The sequence below is a fragment of the Camelina sativa genome, chromosome 15 (assembly GCF_030686135.1).
Source record: "Camelina sativa cultivar CO46 ecotype springtype chromosome 15, ASM3068613v1".
Classification (NCBI taxonomy): domain Eukaryota; kingdom Viridiplantae; phylum Streptophyta; class Magnoliopsida; order Brassicales; family Brassicaceae; genus Camelina; species Camelina sativa.
Genome location: NC_141894.1, coordinates 11,751,876 through 11,773,596, shown reverse-complemented (window position 1 = coordinate 11,773,596; position 21,721 = coordinate 11,751,876). Strand labels below are relative to the sequence as shown.

General features: G+C 31.5%; 3 protein-coding genes and 1 pseudogene across 8 annotated transcripts; 2 read left to right on the top strand and 2 right to left on the bottom strand.

The window, feature by feature from the left end:
* Nucleotides 1-609: 609 nt before the first annotated feature.
* LOC104746568 (protein LATERAL BRANCHING OXIDOREDUCTASE 1) lies at nucleotides 610-2,787 on the bottom strand. The gene is made up of 4 exons (XM_010468080.2): nucleotides 2,313-2,787; nucleotides 1,877-2,124; nucleotides 1,233-1,560; nucleotides 610-1,139 (listed from the first exon to the last, which is right to left on the bottom strand). Exons 1-4 carry the CDS (start codon nucleotides 2,577-2,579, stop codon nucleotides 888-890), a joined length of 1,095 nt encoding a protein of 364 aa, XP_010466382.2. The 5' UTR covers nucleotides 2,580-2,787; the 3' UTR covers nucleotides 610-887.
* Nucleotides 2,788-13,817: 11,030 nt separating this feature from the next.
* On the top strand, nucleotides 13,818-15,230 carry LOC104748392 (F-box/WD-40 repeat-containing protein 1 pseudogene; annotated as a pseudogene). Its single transcript, XR_015582904.1, has one exon. The product of XR_015582904.1 is annotated as an F-box/WD-40 repeat-containing protein 1 pseudogene (transcript).
* Nucleotides 15,231-15,737: 507 nt separating this feature from the next.
* On the top strand, nucleotides 15,738-17,779 carry LOC104746567 (uncharacterized). Its single transcript, XM_010468079.3, has 3 exons — nucleotides 15,738-16,240; nucleotides 16,364-16,494; nucleotides 17,243-17,779. The coding sequence occupies exons 1-3, from the start codon at nucleotides 16,072-16,074 to the stop codon at nucleotides 17,528-17,530; spliced, it is 588 nt and encodes a 195-aa protein (XP_010466381.1). The 5' UTR covers nucleotides 15,738-16,071; the 3' UTR covers nucleotides 17,531-17,779.
* Nucleotides 17,780-17,790: 11 nt separating this feature from the next.
* Nucleotides 17,791-21,160, bottom strand: LOC104746566 (mitochondrial thiamine diphosphate carrier 1-like). 5 transcript variants are annotated; one of them, XM_087489528.1, is made up of 10 exons: nucleotides 21,064-21,158; nucleotides 20,748-20,908; nucleotides 20,609-20,632; nucleotides 20,215-20,369; nucleotides 19,900-20,016; nucleotides 19,433-19,544; nucleotides 19,018-19,145; nucleotides 18,599-18,751; nucleotides 18,257-18,397; nucleotides 17,791-18,107 (listed from the first exon to the last, which is right to left on the bottom strand). In XM_087489528.1, exons 4-10 carry the CDS (start codon nucleotides 20,344-20,346, stop codon nucleotides 17,889-17,891), a joined length of 1,002 nt encoding a protein of 333 aa, XP_087345654.1. In that variant the 5' UTR covers nucleotides 20,347-20,369; nucleotides 20,609-20,632; nucleotides 20,748-20,908; nucleotides 21,064-21,158; the 3' UTR covers nucleotides 17,791-17,888. The 5 variants fall into 5 exon arrangements, with proteins under 5 accessions (XP_087345654.1, XP_010466378.1, XP_087345655.1 ...); XM_010468076.3 differs by having other exon boundaries at nucleotides 20,609-20,908; nucleotides 21,064-21,160; XM_087489529.1 differs by lacking the exon at nucleotides 20,609-20,632.
* Between the last annotated feature and the right edge of the window lie 561 nt (nucleotides 21,161-21,721).

Sequence of the window (21,721 nt, the reverse complement as noted above, 5' to 3'; positions counted from 1 at the left end):
CTATACGAGAATGATTAAGTCGTAATCTTAGGTTAAATCATTTTGATATGATATTTTTTTTTGTTATTATTTTATGATTCCACCATTCAACCTGACGTGTAACCACCTCATCCTAGTGAATGCATTTCCAACTACTGTTTCCTTTCTTCTTTTTTCCCCCTTGGTTTATAGATTTTTTTTGCCTACTATTAATTTATTAGAAGGACAATAAGGACAAAGAAATAAGAACCGACAATACATTCTTATATTGGGGCATTATTAACTAATAATAATAATAATAGAGTTTATATCTTCTTCTTTGTAATATAATGGAGCTTTTTGTCGTTTGGCAAAACAATTAAAATGATAATGGACCCTCTTTTTTTCTTTATTTGTCTTGTTTCTTGTGATTTTATCTTCCAAATTGTCCAATTAAATCGTTGAGCATTCTCTACTTCACATCCCGTGAAGGAGAAAACAAAATACCAAGATTTGATTACACTCATTTGGTAACAATATCTCTCTTGGAGACTAATATATTGGATTTAGATCCACTTAAAGATTTTATTTTTGTTTTGTCAACACTTACGAAGATTATTTTGGAATAAGCTTTAATGATACACGTAAAAATATAATCAAGATAACATGGACGAACCGTTAATATTTCTGTGGGCATATGCTAAGCACACACACCCAAATCCACCCACACAGATTATAAAATATTACAAGTTGTATTCACATTGGAGAATTTAATCATGACATTAAGAACCCTAAGTGGGGAACATTTCTATATACATTACACACACGAAAGTTCCAACAAATGATATTTTCTTATTAAAGAAAGCAGATTAATGAAGTGGGTAACTAGTTAATGGAGGGAGGTGATAGGGTGAAATTAATAAATAAGTTTAATTGAGGATCTTGGCAAAATCAAGGGACTTCTTTCCTTGGAGCTTGTTGGAGACATAGTGATAACTATAGTCACCATGATTGTAACTTCTATACTTGCATGGGTTGGTCTCATCATCAACCAACTCACTCATTGGTTCTATTTCAACCTCATAGTTTGGTGCATAGAATGTCACTATTGTAAGCCTCTCCTTTTCCCTGTTTGTTACTGCCCTATGCTCCACACTCTTGTACTTGCCATTAGTTAGCACCTACATATACATATACATATACACATTAATATATACTCCATTTAAAAATTGATATTATAAGTAATTTCGGGAAATTGATGCAAGAAAATATACCTCAATGGTATCACCAATGTTGATGACAAGGGCATTGGGAAGAGGTAGAACAGGGACCCAAGTGTTGTCCTTGAGGATCTGAAGCCCAACACAACTGTTCTTGCTCTGTTGAAGAACAGTGAGCGCACTTCCATCAGAATGTGGGCTAAGTCCCAAGACAAGATCAGGACTTGAACATGGAGGGTAATAGTTCATCCTCACTGCTTGCACTGCCTCTCCAAACATCTTTTCAAATCTCTCTTCTTTTAGACCCAAGCTTATTGCTATGTACTTCAACAACCTCTTGCATAGTTTCCTTATTTCTTTTGAGTAGTCTTCAAGATTTTCACTATAGAGAAAAAACACAATAATAATTGTTTAGTCAAATTGTTTTAGAAAAATGAACTAAAAATATTATTTTAGAAAATACCACTAATATACCCTTTTTAATTGCACATGATTGATTAATTAAAGATTTTTAAAATTTATATCCTGATTTCGAACCGGGATAAACTATTTGAATTTACGCGCCATATGCTCACTAATTGTATACATATAAATATGATGATCACTTAAATATATTAGTTAAAACTAATTAAGGAAATCGAAAACAAAATTTAGAAGAGAAAAAAAAAAGAAAAGTATCAAGGAAGACTAATTAAAACCTGAACCCGGCCGGTTTAGAAGGCCATAATTTGGGGTTGCGAATTTGTGGAGGATGAACACCAAGGGCAAACATGTTGCACCAGTCAAGTTTCTGATCTTCGGAGAATATGAAAGCTTGACCGTAACCTTGTACGGTCCCTGGCTCCATTGGATACTTCTTTTTCTCCTCCAATGGCATATCGAAGAACTCTGTTGCCACTTTCTCTATATCCTCCACGACCTCCACTTCGATCCCATGATTTATAACCTAACTTGTAGTCAAAAAACCAATTATGAGATTCTTTGTGCTACATATGTATTGTCAAACATGTTTTTTTGCTTAGTAAAACGAATTATCTTAGAAAATATTAAATATTTGTCTAAACTTGATTATTGGATATGACTTTGATATATAAACAATTTATATTAATTTTACAATAAAAACCATGAATTTACCTGGAAAAATCCCCAGTCTTCACAAGCTTGTGAGAGCTTAAGAATCTCAAAGAAAAAATCATCAGTGTAAGGTTTAGAGAGCTTAGAGAGATCAATAACAGGAATCTGATGATGAAGATGGTGAGTCTTAAGAGAGGACACAACAACTCCTCTCTCATACTCTTCTCTAATAAATCTCTCAGGGACTTTGTTTGGTTTGGATTTTATGAGTTCTTGAACATCATCTATTTTCCCAACTCTGATCGAAGAAATAGGTAGAGGAGCCATATTGAAGCAAGCAAGACCCTGAAAGAGGTATAGATTTTTGGTTTTTGTTCTAATTGGTAATTTTGGAGTTTAGCAAAAACAAGTGGGCTCTTTGCTCTGTGAGTCGTGAGAGAGTGAGAGACTATACATTTATAGAAGAAATACTTGGAGCTCAGTGATGTTTATTATTGTTTGCATGTTGAGTGTTGTGGGTATAATTGAGTGTTGCAAGTTTTGTGGAGTGTGGGATCCATTTTGTGCACTTTCGAATTGTTTTTTGTAATTTTTTTTTTTTTGCTTTTTAATAATTAATATCAGAATCAACCGTTGTTTAAGTTGCGTAATCTATTATTTTATCAGTGATATCAATATTACCAATGCCGGAGGTAAGAAGGGATGAGGGGTCATTTGTTCCAACAAAAGTATATCAATTATTTTAGTGTAAACTTTACCGAATTTACTGAGAAATATATGGCTAATTACTAGTTTTTGACTGTAGTCAATTTGTATTCGAATTATTGTACCACATATCTACTCATATTATACGTGCGCATGCATGTTCCGTTAAATTATTATAATTTTTTTGTTGATTTGTTTGAAAAATTAACGAAAAAGTGAATGAAACGATATGAGAGGTGACATTTTATCCCTACTTTAGCTTCTCTATGGAATAATTTATATGTAATAGGTGCGGTAGCTAGGTGTGTGTGTACGATGATGAAAAAACTAAACGAAATTCGATTGGCAAAGTCCTTTCTGAATGCATAGCACCAAATTATGAACATAAGTTTATCTTATACATGTTTTCCTTACTTTTTATAACACTTAAAATGATAAAATAATATGTAAGAGAGTCATAGGATCAGTGTTTTAGGAAAAATCCAGCAAAAGAAAGATTCATTAAGTTTTACTTTATTGACGCCACGGTATACGAAATGAGACAATAATGCTTATAACTAAAAGTCAAGTTTCTTGAAAATTCAGTTTTCCTAAAGTTTGCCTCTTTTTTTTTTCTCTTTCCCAAAAGCAAATGTCGACCAATTATAGTTGAAATTCACCTAACGTGCCAATTAGCTAATTAATCAGAAAAACCATAGTAAGTTTTATTGAAATCTAAACTCGAATCCATAATCTCATGTATATTACGTACGTTACAACGTATATTTGTTATTTGGGATTCATGACATCTTTAATTAGTTCTATAAATCACATTGCTTTTATCCACAACTGATACTTCTTTAAGTTGAATAGTATTATTGAAGTCAAATTTGAATTTTAGTCAGCTGAACTGTTGGTTCATTATCTATATTAGACCAAACCCAAAATAAAATCCAAGTTAAAGTTCCTCTAAAAATCTTCTTTGTTGAATAACTAGATATTCATTTAGAAAAATCTAGATATTTTTCAAACAAAAATCTAGATAGTATTTGCTGAATGTTTTAGAGATTAGTTAGGCTAAGAACTGTTAGATATCTTGTAGTTTTTTGGAGTATTAAATTATTTTTCTTTCCTCAATTTTTTTTAAATCAAGTTGAATAAGTAGATTCAAAACAATGAAAAGATTTTTGGGTAATATTAGCAAATACCACAATTGTGGAAAGAAATGAAGAAAATACCACAAAAATATTTTTTTATAGGAAAATACCACAAAAATATTATTTTATAGGAAAATACCACTAGGCCCACGTTTATTGTGGAGTGAAAAACATAATTACCCTATTTTGTTTTAATGTTAGATTAGAAAGAATGAATTATTCATAAGATTTTTAAAATAGCATGTAATATTTATATTTCATATGTTATATTAAACTAAATAACGTTCAATATATAAAAATACCGTGTTAAAACAATAACATGTTAAAAAGAGAAATTAACTAATATTGCATGTAATTCGAAAAAATAGCATGTTCCAAAAAATAATAGCAGAAGTTTCAAGGTGAGTGGATATGAGAGAAGAGATAGAGAGAGAGAGAGTGTGAGAGAAAGAATATGACAGATGTTTCAACGTGAGTTAGCATGAGGGAAGAGAAGAAAGAGAAAGAGTAATAGAGAGAGAGTGCATGAGGGGAGAGAGAGTATGTGAAAAATAAAAAGAATGCATGATATTTTAAAAAATAACATGTAATATATGAAATGAGTATAAGTGTAATTGTGTTTGAAGAGAGAGAACACCCTCTAACACCAATGTACATTTTGTGGTATTTTCTTAATTATATTCTGTTCTTGTGCTATCTACTACTGCATATTCTCAAGATTTTTCTTATATTCACAAGTTCTTAAAAGTGTCTCTTCAACTTTTCTAAGTAGTCTTCCAAATTCTTCTCATACCTAGTTAGAGAGTTTATTCTCTTGGTTTCTTTGGTTATTTCGAATATTATACGGTCTTTTACTAGTGCTAAACACTATGATTTTTGTTTTTTTTACATTACAACTTGCAGCTTCGGCTGTATTCATAGTGTCCAACTTCATGCTCGGTTAAAAGGCCAATAAATCTAAAATAAAACACATCACTTGCACTTAGTTTTTAACCAAAAAATCTATTTAACGAGAACAAACCAGCGCCCAGCGATCTAGTTTATGATGATGGTAAGCTATATAGATAAAACATCTCAAAGAAACATATGTAAGAATAGGTTACGTAGAGTACGTACCTACTATATTATTCTATATACGTGCATTGAACTTGAAGGGTCACAAAAGTGTAGAAGTAGTGGTGACTGAATTTCAACTTACAAACCGATTTCTTAATTTGGGAGTCTCTTTACTCGCAATTGAAACTTGTACGTCTCTCTCTCGACCACGAGGGTTCAAGATCAAAGTAGACTACAACCCAATTGGGAATAAGTACAAAAATATATTAGAAAAAGAAGTTTGAACAAGAAAAAGAAAAAGAAAAGATCACACTAAATGTGGAGAGGGTGAGCTTAAGGATATTAAAAATTGTAGGGTTGAAAAGAAGAAAGTGGGTACGTTAAGGTAGGGGCCATGTTATGTGCTTATGAGTTTGAGAGAGATAGTGATGTGCCGACCAAATCTAGTGATCTTCTCGTCGCACTTCCTTCCCACATTGTGCCTTCCTCTCTTTTTCTTTCTTTTATCTTTGTTTTTCTTTCTCTTTCGCTACTTTACTATAGTATTTTTTCAAAGTGTATAACATTTGACTCAACAACCAAAAACTCAAACTAAAATGTCTTTTAACAAATTAGAATTATTTTAACCATCCATTGTATTTTACGTCAACACACGAGAATGTCTAGTTAGAGACAATAAAGAGGTGCATTGAAATTTAGAGGAATCTTTTCAGCTTTTTGACGAAATGTTTTAGAGGAATCTTTTTATTACAACTTGACGATCTGTGGGAGGAGAAAAAATGAGAGAAAAAACCAATAATATTAGCTTTTCCGAAGAAAGAGGAATATGCCTGTTTTGCTATCATTATTATGTCTATTGACGAAAACGCAAAAGCTTAGTACTGACTTAAGCAAACATCTAATTTACAAGAATGGTAAACACGTAATAAAACAACATTTGTTCTTTTGTGGACCTTAATTATATACTCAAAGAATCAAATAATACTATTTTTGTGGCCACCGAAACTTGAAGAACTTAGAGATCAATATCCGTTGGACCATTATTGCAACATTAAACCAAATTTATAAACGAGTTCATATAATGGAAACTAAACTACCTTTAGAAACACAGTTTAAGAATTTGTTAGAAGCTACCGGCCTTCATGTCTTCTCTATATAGTAAAGAACAGAAAAGTTTTGAGGCTTGAACACACTACATACTTCATACAACGACAACAACAACAAAAAAAGTATCAGTTTATATGGCACAATAAGTAAGAGAATGGTTAGGTAATAAGTAGGGATCTCAGTCTGTCCTTACTCCTTAGCTCGACGCAATCTCTAAACATCCTTTAATAAAGGGCCCTTTAATAAACCCATCTCCAATTAATTGTTTTCTAGCCAACGCACAACCTGCTAGACTCAGTACTAGGCTAGTTAGTAATAGTAGTATACCAATAGCTAAAAGCTTGAGCACCTGAACTTCTTCAAGTAAGTAATCCAATATGTTTTTGGCTTTTCCACCTTTCAATCATTCAAGTTTTAGTGTTGGGCTTCTTCTTGGTTCAGTATCTGTTTACCTTATAGATTGGTTTTGGGCTATTGTAACATTTTATTGTATAGTACAATTTATTTTTTTTATTTGAATTTTCTTTGTAATGTTTAATTCACCTACTTTTTTCCATGCAAGTACATTGTCAATTTGTCATTTACCTAACTAACTCTGTTTTTAATGTCGTGTTTCCCTGTTATGAGTAATATTAAATTTGCATTTTTCTTAATTAAGTTGCCTATAACAGTTAGTTTGTTCTCAAAAATCTTAAAGCTCCTAACTCACATTTCTAAGATTCATATCTTATATAATACTAGGATCCAACCCGTGGTACACAACGGGACAACTATTTTATTTTATTTATAATGATGTTTGATTTTAACAGTATTTAATTTAGTGATAAAATTATATATTTTTAATTTTTAGTATTTTTTATATTTAAGGAGTGATACAATCATTCTTAAAGTATTCTAATTTTATCAGGATAAAACACTAAAATTATAAAATATAACTGTTTGTATAATGTATAATTAATCATAATAATATTTTATATTTATTTAAAATAATACTATTATTGTTTTGTTTAATATATAATTATTTAATTTAACTGATTGTTTATTTTTCAGTGTATACAGTTTAATGATTGATTTTTTATTTCTTTTTTTATTTTGGGACACATATATAGAAAACAAATTTGCTATTAATAAAGAATTTAGGTAGAATTAATTAGTTTCTATTAAAAAAAAATTCGATTTTGTCAGTTTACCATATTTTACTTATTGCTTTTAGTGCAATTTTGTAGAGACTAATATTATAAATAAGTAAAATTAAAAGGGTAGAACCCAAAATGTACTTAAAAATGTATATATAACTAGGATTTAACCCGCAGTACACCATGGAAAATATTTTTAATTTTAAAAATTTAAATTTATATTATATTTATTTGTTATTTTATTATTGTTTTATTAATTTTAAAAATATAAAATTTTACAGGTATTTGATATAATTATTCAAAGTATACATATACATTTATCTTCTCGTACACATCTAAAAGTGTTTTTTTAAAAAACAATTCCACTTAACTCCCTATATGGGATTAATACCAACCCGTCTCACCAAAATCAAAATAAGTTTTTGCGTAAAAAAATAATCAAAATAAGTTTTTTTATCAGGTTTAGTTATGTTAATTGTTTTACCAAATTAGCATATTTTTATAGTTTATAATTTTTCTATGTCAATATATATAGTTTATGAGAATTAATAGAATTTTAATTTTTTTGGTAATTCCTCAAAAAATAAAAAATAAACCAAATTATATGGGGGGTTTTCAACATATTTAATGTGATATTTATAATTGGATTTTTGGTTTAGGAAATTTATTAATGTTAATATAATTATGGAGATTGTAAATTTTTGTTATGGAAAATTTGTTGTATATCATTTAAATTTGAGAGATTCTAGCATCCATACAAATAGTTTTGGAAATTTCATGGGTTAAAACTTTAACGGATAGAGTTTTTTTTGGAAAAATCGAAATGTATAGATGTTATTAAGATTTTATGACAATAAACATAACAAATGTTGGTCAATTTAAGAAAGTTTAGTATTTGAGTTTCTCTGCAATGTTATTTATGGAATTGTTTTAGGGGTTAATGTTGTAAAAAAAAATTAAATACGTAAAACGTAAAGGGCATAAACCAAAATGTACTTCAAAAATCCCTTATACTAGATTTTAACCCGCGGTACACCGCATGTATATAGTTTTATTATTATTTATATTTTATTTTATATTTGTTTATTAAATATTGAATGTTTTATAAATAGAGAAATAACCTAATTTTCCAGTCGCTTGTGCGAGTAAATGTTTATATTAAGTTTTTAACCTGTAATATACTATATGACCATTTGTTTATTATATTTAATTTGTTTTGTTTAGTGTTTGAGATTCTATTTCGATTTTTATTTATTATAACAACAAATAAGAGATCTAAATACATAATATGATGTGATTAAGTCACATTTTTCCTAATGAATTAATTATTTTACACAATCTTAGGTAAAACAAATTGATTTTATATGTCTGATATTATAATATTTATAGTGTTGGCAAATAATAAAATAAGGATTTAATCCGTGTTAGCACATATTTAATAATATCTTATTAATTCCCACATGTCCTTTTTATAACCACATTATATAGTATTTTAATTTTTTTAATTTTTTTAATTTTACATATTCATAATATTTTAAATTTTATTAAATATATATATATATATATATTAATTCTAATATTTAAATAATTAGGAATCGAAGTTTTTTTTACGTTAAGAATCAAAACTCACAGGTTTGGAAAAGAAAATGGAAAATATATCATAGTTTATGTCTCTATATAATATTGTTTGCTGTTTTTATTTTTTGGTTGGAATGAAATGTAAAACATTTAGGAAACAGAATCTGAAATGATGTTATTTTTGTAAAGTTTTTAGGGATTAAATTTGTAAATAAGTTTTTAAATACATATAACTTCAAGGGTAAAACACCAAATGTACTTCAAAAATGTTAATATAGATTTAGGAAACAAAACCTGTCCTGATACTATTTTTGGAAATTTTTGAGGGGTTAATGTTGTAAATAAAAATTTAAATAAGTAAAACTAAAAGGGCATAACACAAAATGTACTTCAAAAATGTTAATATAGATATCAATAGAGGAACATTTTGGCAAAAAAGCTGAGGTGTCAGCATTACAGAGCTCTGGACAATATTTCCTTTATTTGATATTAGTTTTTAATATTATTTACATTTATTTACTATTGTATTTTTCCCAAAATTAAATTCTTATATTTTCTTTCTAACTTAATTATATCCTTTAATTATATTTTCATAAAATCTTTAAAATGAATTTTAATCACTGTTCGTTTATATGATGTAATAATATAAGATTGATATTATAATAATTCTCACGGGTTAAATTATAATTATTATACAATTTTTTTTATAGATATATACTATACAATCAAATTTTAGATTTTTCAGTTACCGATAAATATAATAGATTTTGTAAATAAAAATTACAGTAAAAACATTTAATAATTATTTTATACCGCACTATGTGTGGGTTGTTACATAGTGTTAATATATATAAGAAGGTTTTTCCTAACTTTTACTAACAATGTGACATTTGGCATTCATTCTTTATTTTTATTTTATTTTTTTTTTAAAAAATTATATTATTTTCAATTCCAAATAATTATACTTTTCTTATCAATGTTGGTACAATTGACATATATTTTTAAATCCACTTTTATATCGTAAGTTCTTTTGTCAAACAAAATAAGATTATTTTATAATAAAATCTCATATTATATATATGATACAAAATCAAATATTCTCTAACATTTACTAATAAATAACTAATATTTGATACATTTACTTTACACATTTTTCTTACATTTTATTAAATTTGTCTTTCATCCTTTAAAGTAAAAACACGCACACTATTTTATAATAATAAAAAAAATATCATAATAAAAATCATATCTTGGATGAGAAATGAAATAGTTTAAATACATAATTATGATTATGCTTTTATGTAATTTTATAAACCTTAATTTTTACACGTTTTGAAACCATATAATATTTTCTTTCATTAATTGAGTAGGCTATAAAGTTAGTCAGTTCCACTAAAATGATCAATTCAAATTTAGAATGATCAATTCCAAAATTTTTATCAATTCAAATTTTTTTAAATTCAAATTTAGAATGATCAATTCCAAAATTATTTTAGAATGATCAATTCATATAATATTTTCTTTCATTAATTGAGTAGGCTATAAAGTTAGTCAGTTCCATATAATATTATTATTCAAATTTTAACCCAAAAATGATCAATTCCAAAATTTAGAATGAGTTAATGAGTTTTAAAATGGAAGTAAGATTCTAATGCATGGTGGAGTAAAAAAACAATTTATATAATAGTATTTATAAAATGTGGTTCCTCTGCCCAGTATGCAATAATTTCTTCTTAAACCCAGAACTGTTAGCAACGAGGTTAGGTGAGAGAGCAATGGATGAGTGGTATATGCTTTGTACAACCAGTTTCAGGGGCAGAGCTGCTTCTCAGGAGAAAACCAAAAGCATGATGACGAGAGGTGTGTTTCTCATCTCTCTCTTTTATAAGGATACTAATCACCCTTTCTACACCTCTCTCTCTCTTTTATATATGTTTGTAAGATACTAATCACCCTTTCTACAGGCTGTGAGTTTCTCTGGAACTACAAACATGCACTTTGTGGAGTAGCATTAGTGTTGGTTGTGATCCGAGGGACTATCAACACGTGTCATACTCTTTCCACCTTGAAATTATCTCTCGATGAAGTTAAAGTTGCAATCGAAGGCTGGATTACTTCAGAATCAATACGAGGCTGGCGGTTCACCGTCCAGCCCCGACTTCTGGTAAGTTTCTTTCACCTTCAAAATTCTCTCGTCACTGTCTGTTTCATTTTTTGACTGTATTGTAATATTTTTTGTTGTGATTGTAGGTGCAGATATCTCATGTCTATATGAAAAGAAAAGATGAAGCTTTGGTCAAGTACAGTTTAAATCACATGTCTCTGTCTCTGTCTCTCTCTCTCTCTCATTCATACTCTTAAGGATTAGAATTTTCTCACTTTCGGGATTTGCCTTTAGCTTTCCCATATATATATGCTACTTAGTGGGGTTTATATATATATATATATATACTAGATAAGGACCCGCCTATTGTGCGGGTTTAAAGTTTTGTAAATAAAATTAAATTTAACAAAAATATATTAAAATTTATTGTACGTTATTTATAAGTTTTATTTTGATTATAATATACTAATCTATATCTATTTACAAATCTTTTATGTATGTTACCATTAAAAACGTATTTTTTTACACCTATATAATGTATATTACAAATATATTTTTTACCACCACCTAGAAAATGTCTGTATGAACACATTAAACCAACTATTATATTTTTTTTACTTTCACTTTTGCACAGTTTTTTTAATTACTAAAACATTTCGAATAAAAATAGTGTATAACCAACTATGGAGAGAACCTCGGCTCCGCCCTCCTCCCTCATGGAGAGAACCTTGCGTCCAACCTCCTCCACCATGATGAAAACCTTGGCTCCACCTTCCTCCCATGGGGAGATAACCTTGCGTCCAACTTCCTCCACCATAGAGAGAACCTCGGCTCTGCCCTCCTCATGTGTGGAGAAAACATGTTCACATCTTTTAGCTAACTCAAAATGGCTTGCTCCGACCACCAATGATACTAAAGACCATTTTCTAACGTCACAAACTCTTTTAATAGTAACTAATGTTAAATTATCTAATGTATTCGGGGAAGTGTCTTTGACACACCATAATGTAGCTTTTGTCTCTAGAACGCCCCGACTGCCACATTGCTTAGTGAGCCCTATGTCCACGGGCCCACCTTCCTCAGTGGTCCCCGGCCCATATTTCTTAGTGGGCCCCACGTATACTCTTAGCTCACCCATATCCGACGGCCGGTTTGTTACGTCCGAGAGGCTTTAAATACTTGTTTACAGACCCTACAAATCACCATATGATATTTTCTTGTGTTTTGTCCTCACTCGCATATTTCCGACAATCAGTTCCCGAAAGATCATCCATACTGAAACTACTCCAGCTCAAGCACGCTTCGCAAACCAGGGTGTCACAATCTCCGAACTCCTATGGATCTATTAACAACAATTTATGTTTTTTTAATCTATCTATCTATGTTTGTTGTACGATTGTGTTTGATTAGCCTATTTTGTCTAACCATTAGGTTGATGAGCTTCTACTCCTTATCTGCCTTTGGGATTGAATGAATGGTAACAATTATGTTTGCACAAAAAGGGTATATGACCAACCAATCAAAGCTGAGAAATTAGAAAAAAATTAAGTTGACATAAATATAGAAATAATAGAAAATTATAAGCACAATAATATATGAATCCCTAATAATTCAAAAGTGAAAAGATAAATTAAATAAAACAATCTAGAAATACTATATTAAATTTTAAAATACAGTATAAGAAAAAGAGGCACATATATTAATCTTCTTTTGGGTCAACATATTTATCTTACCTTTACATTAAAAAAGTTTTACCAATAAAACAAAGTTGAAAATAATATTTTTGAGTAAATTATTTTGTTAGATGGAAAATATGAGATGATCTATGTTTAATTGTTTATATAGAAGTGAGTATTTACAATAATTAACTTAATCCCATTTCTATTTTTTGTAGAATTAATAACTTAAAATTAGAAATAAGTAAATAATATTATAATTTCAAATTTATGAAATATATATATATATACATATAACCTCCGTATAATTATTAAAAAAACTTTAAATTTTTATAATTTTTTGATAATTATCTTTTTCCATTATTAATATTTTTTAAAACAAAATATTTTGTTTTTATTGTAATATCAAATCCTTCCTGTTAAATATTAACTTTTACACATGTCAAAATCTCAGATAAGTTTTTGATAATTATCTTTTTACATTATTAATATTGTTTAAAACAAAATATTTTGTTTTTTATTGTAATCTCAAATCCTTCATATTAAATATTAACTTTTACACATGTCAAAATCTCAGATTGATATAAATTTTGACACATGTCAAAATTTTGTTAATGGCTAACTTTCAAAACTCAACTTTATATAATAAGATATATATATATATATATATGATATATGAACAACTTTCAAAAAGCATCTTGCAAATTTGAAAGGAAAAAAATATCATAGTCGAGTCACTAGGAAAATGACTTGAGCTTTCGAGGAAAATAAATAATATTTCAAAATATAATACATTTGAGTTTAATTGCTTTATTTATCTATTTAGTTTTCTAAAACTAGACAAGTTGAAATGTTGGTCCACACCATCTTTTACTATACACTATAAAATATATATTTTTCAAAAAAAAATAATTTAAAAATATCTTAACACATAAATGATTTTCTCCTCTTTTATTCCAAGAAAATATATATTTCACATCCACATATGTTAGTTTAAAACTTAAAAGGGGATTAAATCTTATCTATATAGGCAACTATAGGAAATTGACCAGAACTTTTGGAGGAAAATATATATGTCAGATTTTTTTCTTTACTTTACTTTCTTTAATTGATTTTTCCATCTATTTTAGTTTTGTAAAATTAGAAAATATATATGAGTCTATGACACATGTCGATCCACGTCATCTTCATTTCCAAACATCTTGTATCAGACAAACAAATGTTTTAACTCTATTAATACAATGGCGCGGTTCCAATCAAACACACATCTATCTATTCACAAAGATCCAGAATCTGTACCTCCCCAATCCATAGCCATGGATTCAAAAGTGTGTTCATTGTTGCCTTTTGAATTACTGGAAGAGATACTTTGTAAGGTTCCAACTAAGTCTCTTATACGACTCAAGTTAACGTGCAAACGGTGGCTCGCTCTGTTCAACGACAAGAGATTCGTTTACAAGCACTTAGCTCTCCTCCAGGAACATATCATACGGACCAATTATACTCATATGGTTAGGATCATCAACCCGGTAAATGGAGCTATCTCATCTTTATCACTTCCTCACGAGTTTGAGCTTAAATCTGAGATTTATGGTATGATTCACTGCGATGGACTAATGCTGTGCATCCTAGAAGTGGGTCCGGTTGCATTGTGGAACCCATGTTTGCAAAAGGTTAGATGGATCAAGCCCCTGCAGAGTTCTTCCCCTGGTTGTTATATCTATGGCATTGGATACGACGGTTTGTCTCGGGATGGCTACAAATTCTTAAAGTTTGTGAATGGTGTTTTTACCAGTAACGAGTACTCAAACACAGGGTTGCACAAACCAGTGGTCTACATCTACGACTTCAAGTTGGATTCTTGGAAAATTATTAAAGGTTTTTTGGATTGGCATGTGGTCTCACGTTGTAGAAGTGTGTCACTCGGAGGAAACATGTATTGGGTTGCTAAGTGGAATCTTAAACCCGACATGTTCATCCAATGTTTCAACTTCTCCACAGAGACATTCGAGCCCTTGTGCGCTCTTCCCTTTGAGTATGGTGAAGATGATGTTGTAGGTTTATCAGGTTTCAGAGGAAGCAATCTTTCTTTGTTACACCAAAGCAAAGAGACATCAAAGATCGAGGTATGGGTTATAAACAAGGTCAAGAACGGAGCGAGCACCTCGTGGACCAAGTTCTTTAGTGTGACTGATCATCTCCTGGTATTGAGATCCTGTAACAATTTAGCTAATCCGGTGCATTTCATTGATAAGAATAATATTATCGTAGTATGTTGTGAGGAACTAGTGGCAGATAGGAATAACGTAGCAGTCAACGTTTACCTAATTGGAGAAGGTAAGATTATAAGACAAATGTAGCACCTTGTCATTCTAAAAAATGACTATACTTAGAGCAGGCTTAAAAATAGGCCTTAGTTACATAAAACATTTTTTGTAAATTTTTTTCTGGGCTTTAAAATACATTACTTTTTATGCTAATTTAACATGGTTCTTGTGTAAATGCACACCTTGTACCCTTTATCGGTGGTCTTGACTATACTCTAGCTCAATAAGCATATGACCTATAGATAAATTAAACCATCAAGAGAGAGTTATAAACAAACAAAAAAACCTTCACTTGTAGACATTTAGATACCAAGTATAAGTCTTGGTATGAAAATTCTCCATGTTATTAAACAAAACATTCAAATAACAAATATAACTATCAATGCCTTTTCTTTCGAGTTGGAGCTCTTTCAGTATGATTTCAATCATCAATGAACACCTGCATAGTAGAAAAATCTTCGGATTTCTATGGATTTCGAAAAATTATGTTGTGTTTAGTTCTGAATTTTTCCGGATTATTTAAAAAAAAAAAAAAATTAACGATAGAAATAACTCATGCTCAGTGGGTTTGCCAATTAATTTGGATTAGTTGTCTTTTGGGCTCGTTAAAGATTTCACATTTTTTAATAAAGTTTTATTAGAAAAAACAAAAAAATTCTTGCCTCTGAGGTTCAGTGAGCGAGTTCGATTCTCCCCAGGAGTAAAAATAAAAGGAAGAAGGAACAAAAACAGTTTTGTGTCTGTGAAAGCGAGCGCGTGTAACCCTTGCAACACGAACACGTTCTTCCTTCTTCTCTCTGCCTCCTTCAAAACATGGAAGAACACCACAGCTGAAAGCTACTTCCACTACCCGTTGATTCGAATTCATCCCCTTCATTGTTAATCATCGGGATGCAGCGAAACAAACCTATTCGATTCTTGTCTTCATACATTTAAGAATCTGTTTTGCGTCTGAAAGAGAGTTGGGGCTGTTTAACTTTACTGTGTGGTAGTAATGGGTCAGCAATTGCGTCGAGCTGTTGGTAAAATCAAAGAAGTTGAGAGATCAACACCATCTTCTACATCAAGGGTCGTCCTTGATCGGAGATCGCTTCCTACGGAGGAGCTCAGCTCTGTGAAACCATCTCCGTCTACTCCCGCCGCCGTTGATGGTGTTTCTTCTGGTATAAACCCTAAATCCTTCGCATTTTGGGTATTCGAAAGTTATCACATTTCTCTAAAAAGAATGAATTTTTGCAAGAAAGGTTGGGTTTTTTAAATGTGAATTTGGGGTTTGTATTTGTTAGATAATAAAGGTAGAAGAACGAGTGAGGAGGATACTGTTTTAGAGGAACGAGACCCCAAGTTTGATACAATGCTGAACCAGATGGTTGGGAGAATTAAGGCTAAACCTGGAGGCAAAGCTGAAATGGGAGAGGTTCGTTTCCCTCTTCCTTTGTCTGTTGTTTGATTTTGATGCATTGATTCGATTCGATTCTCATCAGAACAAGTATTTGCTTTTGAATTTTTTTGATATTGATCCATCTGAGTAGCTGCATCCTGTTTATTGACACATAGCTTTGAGTTTGTGGTTATGTAGCTGTTGAGAATGGTATGAGAACTCGTTGTGTTGTCTAGTTCACATCTTGTGTAGTTTTCTGTCATTATTGATGCAAAGGTCTTGTGACTGATTGAGTTTGAGGTGCTAAGTGGGTGGATTCGGAAGGTTGTATGAACAGTGATGGGTTGACTTCTAACTTTGTTGTAGCATTTTTGGGAGATATGTTTTAAGGTTTTACTACATGATGTTAGATGGGACTGAACATTAATATAAACTCTAGATTAGCTGTTATATGTCGTGTAACCAGATTAGGAAACCTTTGGATATATGTATTGTGTCACGCCAATGGAACAGTTACAAAAATTGGTGGAATAAGGAAGAAGGAATCAGATTGTGTCACATTTTTTGGTGTTGATCTTAACGCTGATAATGCTTAGTGGTGTAGAGTAAGTTGAGAATAAGAGATGAAATGTGGCAATGTAGATGATAAAAAAGGGGATAATGAATTTGAAATAATCATTGTGAGTGGTTGTAGACTTGTAGTTGCGGGTTTTGGTCCTTTCTGTGTTTAAGTGCAAGACAAATCTATCCGTATAAACTATGTTAAGATTTGTGATTTATATAGGCATCAGTGGTGGAAACATCGAAAAGGCCACTCCCAAAGCTCCGGAACACAACTCCTGAATCAACAAGGTATGAGGAAAACCCAGTGCCTCAAGGAACATTGAACATAGCACAAGTGCGACATATCATGCTTCTCTACCAGGGAAAAGCTCAAGATCACAACGGTTCAATGAGTGTGAACGAGATAGCTGAAAAGTACCGGGTTGATGTCTCTCAGGTCCAGAAGATCACCCAGTTCCTATCTTTGCCTACAGAGGTTACTGATAAGCAGAAGAATCAATATGAATAAAGTAAAAAGGCTGTGTTCGTTCATACTTAGAACTGGTTCGTTTCTCCTGTCCTTGCCGGTTTTAGAAAGTTTTGTGCGTCGATGTGTAACACAGAACCAGAGATGACATTGACTTCGATTCTTTTTCTTTTGTGAGCAATAATGTCAAACAGTGTCGCTAAGAATACAAGCTTTTGTCAATGAAGCCATGATTCTTTGAAAACAGCAGTAACACATTTTACTGATATAAATGAAAAGATTTAGTGAAAATCTACTGTTCCTAGTATGAAAGAGTTTGCATTATTGGGGTCTGTTCAAACAAAGTAGGGAATCTTATACTACTTACTCAATAGCAAAAAAAAGAATAAGATTTACAAGTTCATGTCAAATTTGTCTCAAACCAATCGGATGCAAGTTCATAGGCTACAAATGTAACAGCACCAGCAGGTGCGGCTTTAATGGTCGATGGAACAATGCCTTTATAAAGACCGTGCCAACCTTCTGTTCTTAATATCTGTCCTAAAGCATCAAACATGTTCTTGTAAGCATTTATCTCTACTCGGGCTCCATACTTCGGGTCCCGTTGCAGACCTTCGACCTGCAGTGACAAACATTCTCAGATTAAACAATGATGAAGACATTTTTGCATAATGGGTTTTAGGCTTCTGGTAATAAAGATCTTGATGATTAAACGCATTCAGAAAACAGAACTACAACAGATACGGAAGTTAATAGCAAGATACTAACCTGGAATCTTTTCTTGACAACATCGAGTGGATGACAAACAAGTTTAGAAATGGTACCAGCAGCTAAACCACAAAGGAAGAGCTGAAAGCTTGAAAGGCTATCATTTTGATTAACACAAGATCTGTACCGCTGATTATAGACCTAAAGAAAAATGAATACCATCAGTGAGATGCGAAGTCCAAAATACAGCTTAAAGATGAGATGAGAAGTCCAAATAGAGCTTAAAGATAATCTGGTGTATAGAATATAGTTGTGGTGGAGGCAAAGGTGTATCTATGGAGTATGGAGTTATATACTCCAAAGGAATCAAAGACTGAAAACGTTCATGAAGCTATAGCTTACCATACTCCACCGTTTAAATGTGTCATAAGTGCCAAACTGCAGACCAGCATAAGGAATGATCTCGATCAAAGTTGGGGACAATCCTGCATACAACCCTTTGATTCCACGAGTTTGCACTATACTCATAAATGCTGATCTCATATTTGGATATACCTACCCAAAAGAAATCTGATTTAACAATCTTCAAGAATTGATACCAACTCAAGAAAAATACATGAGTAAAATAATCGAACATTTTTATGAAAATCAGAGAGCAGAGATTAGATAGCTTTCTCAGAAATGACTATTTTTGTTAACACATTCTCAAAACTTATTGTTTTCCTTTCTTTCTCCAAGTATATTGTTGACTTTGAAGGAATGAAAGTTACTGAGAAACCACAATTATGTCATCACATTCTTTTACAGAAGAAATATTGTACCTTTGGCTCACCCTGTGAAGCTAATACAGTCCGCAATAGGTCAAATGGATATGATCCGACTGTCGCTGCACACCCTGCTAGTGCTCCACTGATGTAAGAAAGATAAGGGCTCAGTTGAGCATGATTTTCTGCACAACACCAGAAATGAGAATTCCAAAACAGCATGCTAAAAATTTTCTCATAATTATTTGTGAAACACTGTGAAATGGTTCTTTCTTTTAAGGGGACTGTAACATGTAGATAAATACATAAAGCCAAGTCATCTTGCCCAAAACAGCTCCTTCAACGGAGTTAATTCACATGAAACTCAGAACATACAAGTATAAGAACCACATCATATATACAAGTCATTAGTTTCACGGGATTCATACAAATAAGGATACACTAACAAATCCATTAAAAGTTAGTGATGTACCAGCCTTTGATGAACCAGCAGCAAAAGACTTCACCTTATGTAAAACTGCAAATTGTATAGATGTATATGGCACAACCATAAGTAAAGCTGGGACATTTCCCCGCCAAAAACCCTGCCAGAAGCAACGTCAATTAAAATCCAGAGTGTCTGTAAGCCATGAGTATGATGAAAACAATTCCTCAAGAAATCTAGATTGGAGCACTCATCGAGTTATCACTGTCCACACAAAATTTAGAAAGAAAAGCTATTGTTTTAGGCTGCATTTTCATCAAGGTATTTACACTATTTTGCAGTCTAACTCGGTCAAATTAAGCTTAGCATAGAAAAGAAAAATATGTGCTAAGAAAAGCATTTGTCTGATTTTATTGAATAGGTAACAATAGTTACAAACAATCCAGCTTAAGAAAATACAACAGCTAACACCTTCAGAAGAACTATATCTAGTGAAATCAGCTTAAAAGACTTACCGATAAACCTTCCTCTCTAAATATTTCCTTCGCTGTTCGAAACAAACCATTATACTTTGGTTTCAGTGGAGAATCATTTTTAGTCAGAGCCCATGAAGCTGTAGGCTCCAACTGAACCTGAAAAAATACAATAGTTTCAATTCATTGGCCATTATATTGCTCTTAACATGCCAAGACCTCTGTGGTGTTAAACTTATGCAAGCAAACTCTCCCATAATCTATGCTCCTCTTTTTTCTATAGTCGCAAAACATATGTGCATATATGATATATCTAAATCCACAAAAGCCAATGAACTATAAGACTCTTTAACTTACCTGAAATCTAATCTTGATAACGTCAAGAGGAGAGGTCACCATCCGTGAAATGGCACCAGCAACAGCACCAGCGGACGCATCAATCACAGCACGTTTTATCTGTCCAGGCTCCTCTAACTCTGTACCACTCATGATCTCAAGCTCCTTGCTATCACCTAAGATCATTGTATCAATCAACATCAAAAACATGGCTATACACATATCAATTGTCAAAAACATATAAACAGTTACACATTTGTAGAGTTCATTACATATCCTCTAAAGGTGAGTCTATCATAACCTAAAACAGAGGAATTAGGAACTAGGGTTTGATCATATGTAGAATTCAACTTATAAAGGTTTATAATCAGTCGATATTACGATAAAACTTATCGGAAAACAATAAAAACTCAACCTTTATTGTTATTCTCCGCCGAAACTATGTGAGAGAATTACAATGTAGAGAAATCGATTGTGAAAGGTGAGATTTTTGGGAACCCGGAAAGAAGTATTCGTTGTGATTATATCAAGTAAATGAAAGAAGAGGAGCATACAGGGATAGATACAAGAAACTAGCCACCATGAGAGAGCTTATCCGAAGTTTTTAGAATTTAGAGTAAAAAAAACAGAGGACTCTGTTCTGTTACCGCCATTGATTGATAGGGATCTCAGAACATGTTAGCTCTGAAGAGGAAGAAGAAGAACAATCCGTGAGCTACCAATTAAAACAAAAAAAAAAAAAAAATCATTAATTTAACAAAGAGAAACAAAACAGCGTCTATCTATTAAGAAAGCAATAACACTAAAATAAAATAAAAAGGAAAACTTTAAAATTTGTGGTTCTACACAAAACGTTGTAAAAGCATGGACCTTGCAAATTTGCTTTAAGAGTCATCAACTCCCAACAACAACAAGTGGAATGTATTCTCTCCTTAAGCATTATTTTTGACGATATGAATATGAATATGAATAAAGGCGTAACCAAGATCTTATATATACAATCTTATAAACAGTGTTACAAACTCTTGTATAACATAAGGAGACATTGAAACACAAACAAACAAGTAGGCACAATGGCACATAGTCAAAGTGCGTGAAAGACCTTATTTATCATTTACACACGTACAATGACAATTTCTAGAGCTGCTGAGCTTTTTTTTGTAGCTCATGTTTTTATTAGAAAGGTAAGATAATTCACTTGGAAATGGGCTGGACATGGACTCCAACTTGGTGAATTATGTCAGCACGCTTTGCCATGGAAACTCAATGATCCTGTGGCCATCTTCTATGTGTAGGACGCTTTTGGCTCCTTCATGTCCAAAAGGTGGAGAGGTTCGCTTGTTCGTTGTGAACCCTAAGCATCGTTATAATTTCACCAACATTTCCAAATATGTTGTCATAGTTGATCTCCACTAATGTTATATATTCGTTTGGATATTCTAGCATGATCTGCAAAACAATTTGACTCGTATGGAGAAAGAATCTGCAAAATGGCTTTCTGAATTCCTCAAAACCAGGCCTGAAACCA

Bases quoted from the DNA above. Each gene is read 5' to 3' on its own strand.
- LOC104746568 (XM_010468080.2), bottom strand. From the start codon at position 2,579: ATGGCTCCTCTACCTATTTCTTCGATCAGAGTTGGGAAAATAGATGAT. The intron at 2,125-2,312 runs GTAAATTCATGG...ACTACAAGTTAG, and splicing joins AAGACTGGGGATTTTTCCAG to GTTATAAATCATGGGATCGA. The intron at 1,561-1,876 runs GTTTTAATTAGT...TTTTCTCTATAG, and splicing joins TCTAAACCGGCCGGGTTCAG to TGAAAATCTTGAAGACTACT.
- LOC104746567 (XM_010468079.3), top strand. From the start codon at position 16,072: ATGGGTCAGCAATTGCGTCGAGCTGTTGGTAAAATCAAAGAAGTTGAG. The intron at 16,241-16,363 runs GTATAAACCCTA...TGTATTTGTTAG, and splicing joins CGTTGATGGTGTTTCTTCTG to ATAATAAAGGTAGAAGAACG. The intron at 16,495-17,242 runs GTTCGTTTCCCT...TGATTTATATAG, and splicing joins GCAAAGCTGAAATGGGAGAG to GCATCAGTGGTGGAAACATC.
- LOC104746566 (XM_010468076.3), bottom strand. From the start codon at position 20,346: ATGAGTGGTACAGAGTTAGAGGAGCCTGGACAGATAAAACGTGCTGTG. The intron at 18,398-18,598 runs GTAAGCTATAGC...ATTTTTCTTTAG, and splicing joins CATTTAAACGGTGGAGTATG to GTCTATAATCAGCGGTACAG. The intron at 18,108-18,256 runs GTTAGTATCTTG...TTGTCACTGCAG, and splicing joins TTGTCAAGAAAAGATTCCAG to GTCGAAGGTCTGCAACGGGA.